The following is a 12,400-nucleotide window of genomic DNA, read 5'->3' as shown; positions in this document are numbered from 1 at the left end:
CAGGATCCCTGCTCAGTAGGGAGCTAGCTTCTCTCTCTCCTGCCCTCTCCCAACACCCTGCTTGTGCTTGCTCGCTCTCTCTGCACTCTCATATAAATAAAATCTTAAAAAAAAAAAAAAACTAATACAGAACTACAATCTGTTATCACTGATTAAAAAGGTAGTTTTTTAGGAGGTACCTGCATGGCACAGTTCGGTAAGCATCCAACTCTTGGATTCACTCAGGTCATCTCTGGGTTGTGAGATCATGCCCGTCCTGGGCTCTGCACTCAATGCAGAGTCTGCTTAAGACTCTCTCTCCCTCTCCTTCTGCCCACCCCCCCCACTGCATGCACGTGCACTCTCTCAAATTTTTCTGAAGATAATTTTTAATAAACTAAAAAATTCTAACATTGATATGTGCGCATTATCTCACCTGGAACTCAGAACTTCAAAAACGGTGTCCCCTGAAGCCAAACTGACTGTAAAAATCCTAAAGATTTTATTTACCTTTTACCATTTTCTGAAATTTTTTTTTATAAAGACAAATGGCCTTATTTTAAGTAATCATAAACCTGAACACAGATTAATATTTCTGTATTTCTCATTTATACAGAAATATTATCTGTGTGTGTATACACACACATATACACACACACACACATCTAATGATAACCTGTAACTCTGATCCCAAAATGTTCAAAAGACTCTAAAATTGTTAATACCAGCAATCTCTGGTTAAGGATTTACTCAACATCAAACACTTTAAATGGACTAAGTTCTTTTAAGACTTTTAACAACCTGTGGATTAGGTGATCAGAGATTCAATCATGAGAAAATCTGGAAACTGAGGAATACACAAATGGTAAAGTGACTAAGCTAAGACTTAAGCATATATTGTTTGAATTAAACATCACTTCTTACCAATACCTTATAACTGCTACCTAAATTTCTAAGTTTCTAATTTTTAAGCTCATTTATTTTTCAACCATTCCCTTTTTAAATTTCAACTACAATAATCTTAGACCTGACATTCAGACTCTCTATAACTATATTTGCAAGGGCCTAACTGGTATCTTTATGTCGAGCCTCAGATTTGCCCACATACTATCACCGAATTCAAATGTATCACATAATCTCAGTCAAAACTCTAACAGCTTCCTACTGTCATTTGTGGTATTGCATGCGCTCTAACCCAGCCCAGTGTTCAATGCACAGCACAATTAACATCACATTTCTACTACAAAAGCCCTCCAATAAAGCGTATGTAACTTTTAAATGAACTTTTGTTCGACCATTTTATGCTTTCCTTATCAGAATCCAGGAGTACCTAAATGAAGCCCCATCTCCTCTGCGAAGGATGACAAATCCATTCTCATCCACAGAAATCACAGCCGCCTTTAACAGTTTTGTGCCACCTCAGATACTTACATATTTTCTCTGATCATCATACCATCCACTAGACTAAAACCTGGAATTAAATATCCCATTTCTTTTGTGCACTTTCTTCAGTACAAAATAAACAGAAGACACTAAATATACAGCACATGTGGTTAGAGGCACAGACTTTGAAGCAAGTTCTATTCCCAGCTGCACAATGAAATAATAGCGAACTGACCTTTGCAAACACTACTAATCTCTTTAAGCCTCTCTTCATCTATTAAAAGAACAACAACAACAACAACAAAAAACAGTACCTACACCCTTCTCATTAGGCTTACATATTTTACATTAGATAATCCATAAAACACATTTAATGTATCAAGCACATACATACGATTGTATTAAAAATTAACTTATTTTAAAATGTTTATTATGTTAACTAAAATTTTACTCAACCATCAAAAATATATACATACATATATAAAGACACATAAATCCTCATTTTATCAATGGTTCTTTCTAAGGAAAAAAGGGACATGCCTACTAATAGGTGGGACAGTTCCCCACTAGAATCAGTTAAGAATGGAACAGCAGCAACACTCTTACCAGTACTTCTACTCTTCTATTTTGCAAATATAAATCCTAAACTTCTCCTTTTCCCAAATGCCTTAGAGTGAATCCTTCCACCACCCTCAACTTTCAGCTTTTTACAATGCATTAAATTGAGCCCATTAGGCATGATCTGTGCAACCATATCCATTTTCTCCAATCAGAGATAAAACGGCGTCCCTATTTCAGATTAAATCCATCCACTTTTAGTGGCCTATATTCTATTTCTGTGTTTTAGGGTTCAACCCCTGACTCATTTCTTTTTGATGGGATTGCAGTTTCCTGCCTTCACTCATTGCATTACCATGCTAAAATTTTGAAAACAATTTTGAAGGAAAGACAAACCATCTATCCTCCTGTTAAATACATACACATTTGCAAAATTGAGTTTACCCTCCATATATATGAGGAAAAAGTAACCTAGGCAAACATTTTAAATTTAGCAATAATTTGTACTAATCATCAAACTCCCAAAATTATCAATGCTCATTGACTATGCAAATAAATAGATAATATATAATTAAGATCTTACTTATTAACATCTGAACCAAAATCTTCAAGAAATTCCACTTTTCTCTGAGAAAATGTAATTCTCATTTTAATAGGTAATGAACCATGTATAGCTCTGTCAAAACAATTTAGGATATTTTCTTCATTTTGTTTGAGGTCACCACTATATTCCATTTCAAGTAAATTGAGGTATAACTTTGTATTCTCCTGTATAAAAAGCAGTATCAATTAATAATGATTCTAAGATATTTTGATTAGAACAGATATTTAAAATGCCTTAATGTCTAAATTTGAAAAATACTGAAAATCATATTAAAATCTAACATGTTAAATGTTTTGAGCATACATCAAAATACGTCAAAAAACTAATTAGCACACTGAGAAGTAATGACATCACCCTACTATCTCCCAAATTACAAAAACTATTAAATCCCAGTAAGTGAAAATCCCTATTACCTTGGGTTTAATGTGGCTTGATCTTACAATGACAAATAAAAAAATAAAACATTAAAAAATAAGTTTCTACAGTTCCCATTAGTTTAAATCTTTACAACTGTAATCATCTTCAACTGCAGCTGAGAAATGCAATTACAGACCTGTGTCTTAAAGAGACCTAGTATTAGCTGAAAATCCTTAAAAACTTAGAAATATCATTACACTGCCTTTTATCAACTGATAAGAGTGAAATACTTTGGAAAAGGAGAATCTCACTGGTATAGCAGATAAAACATAGACAACTATCATGCTTTTGATTATAAGGTATTCTTCCAGGTCCTCCTCTACTTAAAATAATCAGTAAATCTGCTATAAATTTTCTAAACATGAGAGAAACAGAATGCGTCACAGTGTCTGAAACCATTTTTAATCCAATTATTTTAATTTTCTCAACCTTTTAATTCCTAATAATTCAAAAAATTTTTCAAGAATGGCAACATCAGTTTAGAGGGACTGTTGTCTTCATTTAGTAACGAAATATATTACATACAGACCAAATCTTTCATCATAGTTGCCAAAACGAGAAATCAAACAAGAAGCATTGTTTTTAGGTTGTTTTTGTTTTTGTTTTTTATGAAAGATATTCTAAAATACAAATACATACTTTGTCTCTTTCGATTGCTTCCAAAAGCACCTTTCTTGATTTTGGAAGGTTTTTTTGTATTTTGAAAAGATGCCGAGCTAGTTTGATAGCATAAAACGATGATTCATTATTTGATCTGGCATTCTTAATGGCATCCTGAAGCAAATGTTCAGCTTCTTCCATATTTCCATGCCGTCGCTCTAAACTTACTCTTCTCAAACGAACCATTGCCAATCCTAGAACACATTCTTCAAATGTTCTCAAGATATTCCTGGCTTCGTTAATATTACCTAGAAATGTTAATTAAATGTTTATGCTTCTGTTTAAACTTCTAAAATATCCTTTATGCAAGGTATGGCAAATAATAGTCCACAGGCTAAATCCAGCCCTCTGCCTGTTTTGTTTTGTTTTTTAATTTAAAACTGGAAAAAGCCATGCTCATTTGTTTATCTATTATCTACAGATGTATCTGAGCTATAACAGCAGAGTTGTCAGAAAGAGACCATATGGCTTGCAAAGCCTAAACTATTTACTATCTGGCCCTTTATAGAAAAAAATCTAATGACCTCTGCTTCGCACCATCCCTCAGGACTCAATTCCTAGAACTTTCTCCTGAAGTAACTTAAAATCCCAAAAATACCAACCAAATTTCCTCATTCTTACCCTGCTGTTCCTCAAAAGCTGCCCAAAGCATATGCACCATGGGTTTCTTTGGGAGATGAATAGTGCAAGCTCTGCTGAAGACATGCCTCACTCCTTCAATGCTATGATTTTCCATGTACTTGGCATACTACATACAGAAACAGAGGAAATACTGAATAATTTACAGTTGAACAAGCCATTAAATATGTGACAGAACGATAAAATTCTATTTTTAAACCCATTCAGCACCTTTATTGAACCACTAGACTAGTTTCTGTAAGGAAGGACGAAGAGAGGCAACGAGGTTGGCATATGCAGCAGTCAAATCTGGTTGCAAGCAGACCATCTCCTAATGCAACAGATATAGTTATATGAACAACATTCAACAGAAGTACAAAAAAGGTTAGTCACTAGATCAATGTTTATAATATGTTCAAGTTTCAGAGCACCTAATTTTCTTACCTTAATCCAAAACTCCTCATAGAGGGCACATGATATGACACATCTTTCAAAGAGAACCACAACTCGTTCATGAGTCCCATTTTCAATTTCAAATTCTAAGTATTCTTTCCAGTTTTTTAGTTGTGCCTTTTCCAATGGTTTCACATGAAAATAAGGTCTTTTAATCTGCAATAAAAGTATGACCAAAAAAAGTATGACATAGGAATGAAAGTAAACCAATACCAACACCAGAAAATGTATAACTATAGTAATAATAGGAATTATCTAAATTATGTATGTAATTACGGTGAACCAAAATATTTTAATCACCATACTTCACAATAAAAACTTTTAAAATTAAATTTCTTAGGTTTTACAAATTGAAGAAATAGAATGTATTTTCCACTTATTTAGTAATTGTAATGACACTACATAATTTCATGTCCAGTAAATTTTTATCCTTATTGAGTATTTTAAAACTGAACACAAACTATAAAACAGAAAACAGATCAGGAATTGCCTAGGGCTAGGAGTGGGGTGGAGGTTACTCAATGAAAAAGGGGCCAAAGGAACTTTCTGGCATGACAGACTAGTTCCATATCCTGTCATCTGAATATACAGTCAAATCTCATAGCCAATCAACAAAAAACAACATACTATGATTCCTCAAATGAAAGGCCAGAACAGGAAAATCTACAGAAACAGAAAGTAGATTAGTAGTACCTTAGGGCTGGGGATAAGCGGTGGAGCAGACAGGTGAGGGAGTAGAAGGGTGACAGCTAAAGGTAAAGGGTAAAGGATTCCTTTGTGAGGTGATAAAAATATTCCAAAATGGACCACAGTGATGGCAGTACCTATCTGTGAATACACTAAAAACTACTGAATTATACACTTATAAATGGATGAACTATATATATGGTAAGTGCATTTTATCTCAAAATTGTTTAAAAAAACAGAAATAAATTAGAATCTTTAGAGGGAAACCCTCATTTTACTACCCATCTAAAATGGGTACATTCTGTTGTACAAAAAGTATAAACTCAATTAAGATGACTTAAAAAAACTGAATAAGTGCAAAAAATGGTTATCTTCCAACTTGAGTAAATCTGAATTCATTCTTGAAGATTCTAAAATTGATAAAGGAAAATGATAAAAATGATCATGGGAAATTGATGGTATCTAAATAGGCAAAAATAAAAAGGAGTAGAGACATTACTCAAAACTGAAAAGAAAATACATTATTTCTAACTTTATATTTTGAAGCCTATTACAAAACAAAAACACTTACACCTTCTTCAAATGTCCACCTTTTACTAACTTCATGCTCATTATAATTAAACATTTCTTGATGAATTTCAATGATTCTATGTCTCATGTTTTCTATTTCTGTAATCAGCTTGAGAAGAAAAAGAAAAAAAATTAAATCACACAAGTTACATACTGGAATTTTTTAATATTATTGTTTACATTTAAATACTATCCACACCTACTTTATGAGAATAGTATAGGTTTTAAACTGTTAACAATTATGTGCAAAGTACAATTAAAAATACTAAAATTTATAATAGAATTTCCTAATAAACCACTTTCTTGTGTGTGTTTAAGGTGGACCAGTAGATTACGGCATGGGCAAAACGTCCCTTCTATTTCCAGGTGTCTCAGTAAAATAGATTCTATTAGCTCGTCCAAGCTATTTCCAGGTGTCTCATAGTAAAATAGATTCTCTACCTTAAATCTGTACTTAAACCACATTATAGCTAAAGAATTCCCATTTGCCTTAATTAGAAATAAATTTTATACGAGATACAAGTCACACAACACACACAGTCAAGGGATATAAAGTCTAGTTTCTCATGCATTGAAGGATTTTTTACTCATCTGGTTACCTTTGCTGGATCGGTAATGTCTTCAATTCCCGACGGCAGATCATCACCAGGAGGACCATCATCACCACTATGTCCATTTACAGAAGCTAATTCCCTCCGCAGCTGAATAAACTGTTCGCCAGTTAACAGATCTCTAGGCAAGTTATTCTGTACATGTTCTTTAAATCTAAAAGAAACCAATAAAAATAAATGCTCTATATAAGAAGTATAATTATTTATTTATTTATTTATTTGACAGAGAGAAATCACAAGTAGATGGAGAGGCAGACAGAGAGAGACAGAGGGAAGCAGGCTCCCCGCTGAGCAGAGAGCGCAATGCGGAACTCGATCCCAGCACCCTGAGATCATGACCTGAGCCGAAGGCAGCGGCTTAAACCACTGAGCCACCCAGGCGCCCCAGAAGTATAATTTTATTTTTTTAAAGATTTTATTTATTTGACAGAGAGAAAGACAGACAGACAGACATGGTGAGAGAGGGAACAAAAGTAGGGGGAGTGGGAGAGGGAGACGGAGAAGCAGGCTTCCCGCAGAGCGGGGAGCCCAATGTGAGACTGGATCCCAGGACCCTGGAATCATGACCTGAGCTGAAGGCAGACGCTTAATGACTGAGCCACGTAGATGCCCCAAAAGTGTAATTTTAGATCCGACATTCAATTCCTACTACACAGTACTCTTTCAAAAAGAAGTCTGATATGAAACACCAAACCCTTTCTATCCTTTTTTATAATAAAAACCGACCACTTGATGACATGTTCATTTCTTTCATGCCTTTGCAATATAATAGAGAAAGCATGGACAGGCATAAATTCAAATCGTAATTCGGTACACTATTAGTTATTTGACTTTGGGCAAGTTTTTTCTTTTCTTAGATTTTATTTATTTGGGAGAGAAGGAATGAGCACACACAGACATGGACAACTGTGGGGGAGGGGCAGAGGAAGAGGGAGAAGTAGACTCCCTGCTTGAGCAGGGAGCCTAATGTGGGGCCTGATCCCAAGACCCCTTTCATGACCTGAAAGGCAGGCGCTTAACAAACCAAGCCAGCAGGTGCCCCAGTTTTTCCCTTCTTTAAGTCTTGGCTTTCTCACATGTAAAATGGCACAATACTATTTTGCAAGATTGACTTATTTATGCAAAATCACTTTAAAATTAAATATAATCCCTATTTAAACTACAAATGATCATTTGAAAATGATCAACAAATGTTTGCAGTTCCTTCCCCACCTCCCAATTACTCCTGAATTTGTGTCCATGCAAGATGATCCAATGAAATTGCCGTAATAAAAGTCACCAAAATTACATGCAAAATTAAATGGACACTTATTTCATAGTACAGTCTATACTCTAAAAATGTCTTCACTATTAAAGGCCTTTAACCATGCTTTCCTTTTAGTAGCTTCTTTGCCTTTGGCTGAGTTACCACTTTCCTGGTTTTCTTCCAAGTCTCTAACTGATCCTTGATCTTTGATGATTCTTCCTTCCTATCAGTCCCTAAATGTTAGGATTGCCATGGATTCCATTTGGCATTTTGTTATCTATTTTCATTTACTTCCTGGTCAATCTTATTAATACAGAATACAGAAATAATAAGCAAAAAATTTGAACTTCTCAATCCTACTCTATCCAATCGCCAAAACTCTGCCAAAGAAATAGGTTAATTTTAAGCTACGAGTGTTTTTGGGGAAAAAAAGTCATTTCATTTTTCCACACACACTAATTTTAATATATGTATGTGTATGTGTATACATATATATATATATATACATATACACACATACACACAATATACATGCAAATTAAATCAAATATATGCAAATTAAATCAAAACACCAACATAAAGAGCTAAAATAGTTACACTATCTAAATTTGGAAATTTATATACATCTTAAAATGATTGCATCATCTTTATCCAGAATCAACACCCTCAGCATTTCTAATTTTGATTAATGGTACTGTCAACCACTGTTTCTAAATCTCTTCAACCTCACTTCACTTACATTCCACTGGGTATCAGGTCCTATTGATTCTACCTTCTAAATATGTCTTCACATCCTGCTCATTTTTCATCTGGATAAACATGGACAGCTTCTAGACTCTAGTCTCACTATTCCCATTTCAACCCTAATGGTGGTATCAAAAATGTTATTAAAAAGTAAACATGAGGGGTGCCTGGGTGGCTCAGTGGGTTTAAAGCCTCTGTTTCCAGCTTGGTCATGATCCCAGGGTCCTGGGATGGAGCCCCACTTCAGGCTCTCTGCTCAGCAAAGACCCTGATTCTCCCTCTCTCTCTCTGCCTGCCTCTCTGCCTACCTGTGAACTCTGTCAAATAAATAAAATCTTTAAAAACAATTTCTAAAAAGTAAATATTTAGAACAAAATACTAAACATGATCATATCTCCCTCCTACCAAAATAACTTCTGTTCATTTACCCTGCATTCAGGCTAAAATCCAATCTACTCAGATAAAGTCTTTCATATTCTAAACCAGACTGACCTCTTTAATTATTAGACAGAGTTGTACATGTACCCTATGCTCTAATCTTATAGACTTTTCCCTAGTTTTCTTAAAACGGATTTAGGCTATTCACACCTGAATTTTTATGGATTTTAAAGCTTTCACTAATGTATATATATAACATGGGAAACAAATCTAGATTTTGCAGAATCAAAGGATACTGAAGGATAACCTGATCCATTTCACCACTGGGAGAGAGAAAATACAGACTGCCTTATTAAAAAAAAAAAAAAAAAAAAAAAAAAAACTTAGAAATGAGGAGATAATTTTCAGAAAGTATAGTAAGAAAATGAACAAATTTAGGGGCATCTAGGGTGGCGCAGATAATGTTAAGGGCTGCCATCAGCTCAGGTCTTGATCCAAGAATCCTGGGAGCAAGCCCTATGTAGGGCTCCCTGCTCAGCATGGAGCCTGCTTCTCCCTCTCCCTCTGGAGCTCCTGCTCCGCTTGCTTATGCACTCACTCACAGTCAGATAAATAGATAAAGTCTTAAAAAAAAAAAAAAAAAAAGACAAGACTTAATATTCAGGTAAATAAAAAAACTCATAAGTATTAGGCTACAAATAAAAATATAAAATTTATGACTACTTACAGAGCACAAATTTAAAATAATTGCTACATTATGGGGCACCTGGATGGCTCAGTGGGTTAAAGCCTCTGCCTTCGGCTCAGGTCATGATCTCAGAGTCCTGGGATCTAGTCCTGCATCGGGCTCTCTGCTCACTGGGGAGCCTGCTTCCTCCTCTCTCTCTCTCTCTGCCTGACTCTCTGCCTACTTGTGATTGTTGTCTGTCAAATAAATAAATAAAATCTTTAAAAAATATAGTATTAACTATTATATAGGAAATTATTTCAAATGGTGATAAAATATGAGTATTAAACAATAAACGTTCATCAGCCTTTCCTAATAAAAAGCTAATTTAATAAAGAATGGCTAAGAGTCTAATATATACTGAGCCCTATTCCTACATACTAAGAATAAAAGAAATTAGTAAGTCTCAGAAACTGACAGATATGCACAGCAGTTTAAAAAAGAGACAAACTTTCGGGCACCTGGGTGGCTCAGTGGGTTAAGCTGCTGCCTTCAGCTCAGGTCATGATCTCAAGATCTTGGGATCGAGTCCCGCATCGGGCTCTCTGCTCAGCAGGGAGCCTGCTTCCCTCTCTCTCTCTGCCTGCCTCTCTGCCTACTTGTGATCTCTCTCTGTCAAATAAATAAATCAAATCTTTAAAAATAAATAAATAAATAAATAAATAAATAAGACATGCTTTCAAAGCAGTGTTATTAGTGTTAAAGTAAGTAGGGGTGTCTGGGTGGCACAGTTGGTTAAGACTCTGGACCCTGGGTTTCAGCTCAGGTCGATTTCAGGATCAAAGAATGGAGCCCCACGTCAAGCCCTGTGCTGGGATCCACGCTCAGCATGGAATCTACTTAAGTTTATCTCTCCCTATGTCTGCTTCCTCCCTAAAATAAATAAAGTAATTTTTTTTTTTTTTCTTAAGACAATGTAGGGGCACCTGGGTGGCTAAGTGGGTTAAGCCTCTGCCTTCAGCTCAGGTCATGATCCCAGGGTCCTGGGATCGAGCCTCGAGTCGGGCTCTCTGCTTGGCAGGGAGCCTGCTTCCCCCATCTCTCCACTTCCCTCTCTGCCTACTTGTGATCTCTTATCTGTCAAATAAATAAATAAAATCTTAAAAAGAAAAAAAAGACAAATGTAAATAAAGAGGCAGAGTGCTGACACAAATAACAGAACATTCTATTTTGGCAAATTAAAATTTCACATAGAAAAAATTAAGCTGTATGGTTTTGAGTACTTTGAATTAACCAGGCAAATGGGAAGTAGAAAAGGTATTAAAATCACAGAAGCACAAAAAGAGCAGTGCCTGCTGGGAAATTATCAGTATTTAAATAGGTCTGGAGCTTAGGAACTACCAGGGACTGGGTCTGAGAAGTTAAATCAACATCACAAACTCTCATGCTAAGGAAAATTTTAAATTACGTATTTCCTTAGAGATGTCATCAGTATATATCCAATAAACAAACCTACATAATAGAAATATTTCTATAACAGCACTTACAACACTTTTCTTAAGATTTATTTATTTGAGGGACACTTGTGTGGTTCAGATGGTTAAGCATTTGCCTTCGGCTGGGATCCCGCTGGGATCAAGTCCCACATTAGGCTTCCCATATCAGACTCTTTCCTCAGCAGGGAACCTGTTCCTCCACTGTCTGCTCTGCCTGCAGCTCTCTGTGCTTCTACTATCTGCTATCTGACAAATAAGAATCTTAAAAAAAAATAAAATAAAAATAATAAATAAAAGATTTTTATTATGAGAAAATTATATAATAATGTATCATTATAATATATAATATGATAATATATTATTACAATAATTATAATATTAAAATATTTATTTGAGAGAGGAAAAAAGAGAGAGGGAAGCGTGTACATGCGCGAAGTAGTGGAGGGGTGTAGGGAGAGAAGAATCCCAAGCAAATCTGCCACTGAGCAGGGAGCCCCATCTGGGTCTGGATCCCATGACCCTAAAACCCCCACTGGAGTTGAAATCAAGAGTCTGCGCCCAACCAACGGAGCCACCCAGGTGCTGCTGAACACTTTTGTTTTAAACATGCTTCCTCCTCCACACTTCTGACCAGCTTGAGAGCCAACACCATTCACACATAGCTTCTCTGAGCCTTTACTTCTACAACTTAAATGGTATATAATCTTTTAAATAACAAGTACTAAATAAATGACCGAGTAGGAATGCATTAGGCAAAAGAACACATTCCACTGGTTCTCAAAGCAGTCAGTTATGTCTTAAGATTTACTTACACAAACACTAGTGCTATAAACATTGATAAGGAAAGTGGTTATCAATATAGTAAAAGAAAAAGAGATTAGGTGTGCCTGGATGGCTCAGTTAAGCATGGGACTCGGACTCGTGATTTCAGCTCAGGTAATGATCTCAGGGTCAGGAGAGTGAGCCCTGCATTGAGCTCTGTACTCAGCACAGAGTCTACTTAAGATTCCCTCTCCCCCTCTCCCTATCTCTCTCAAATACATCTTTTAAAAACAAAAAAAAGTGCAGATTAAAGAGCAGTATGTGTAATGCAATCCACCAGTATCTATTACAAGCATATACATAATTTCAAAAACCTACTGGGATATTCACTTTTTTTAAAAGATTTTATTTATTTGAGAGCACAAATAGGGGTGGGCGGGGCAGAGAGAGAAGCAGGCTCCCCATGAGCAGGGAACCCAATGCAGGGCTTGATCCCAGGACCCTGAGATCATGACCTGACCCAAACGAAGACACTTAACTGACTGAGCCACCAGGCTTCCTGGGATA

At 35.7% G+C, this 12,400-nt stretch overlaps 1 protein-coding gene and 1 non-coding gene across 7 annotated transcripts in view; both read right to left on the bottom strand.

Moving 5' to 3' along the window:
* PRPF39 (pre-mRNA processing factor 39) overlaps positions 1-12,400 on the bottom strand; it is a 38,352-nt gene that overhangs the window by 2,144 nt on the left and 23,808 nt on the right. For all 6 annotated transcript variants that reach the window (XM_059182002.1, XM_059182003.1, XM_059182004.1 and 3 more), the window contains 6 exons: positions 6,529-6,694; positions 5,931-6,038; positions 4,664-4,828; positions 4,223-4,349; positions 3,581-3,849; positions 2,504-2,688 (listed from right to left, as the gene is read on the bottom strand). In XM_059182002.1, the coding sequence (XP_059037985.1) occupies positions 2,504-2,688; positions 3,581-3,849; positions 4,223-4,349; positions 4,664-4,828; positions 5,931-6,038; positions 6,529-6,694 (1,020 nt within the window). The remainder of the gene's footprint in view (positions 1-2,503; positions 2,689-3,580; positions 3,850-4,222; positions 4,350-4,663; positions 4,829-5,930; positions 6,039-6,528; positions 6,695-12,400) is intronic.
* On the bottom strand, positions 3,408-3,493 carry LOC131837304 (small nucleolar RNA SNORD127). The gene has a single exon (XR_009355966.1). It is a non-coding gene; the product is annotated as a small nucleolar RNA SNORD127 (small nucleolar RNA).

Source organism: Mustela lutreola, chromosome 7, assembly GCF_030435805.1.
Source record: "Mustela lutreola isolate mMusLut2 chromosome 7, mMusLut2.pri, whole genome shotgun sequence".
NCBI lineage: Eukaryota > Metazoa > Chordata > Mammalia > Carnivora > Mustelidae > Mustela > Mustela lutreola.
This window is presented reverse-complemented; position numbering and strand designations above follow the sequence as displayed.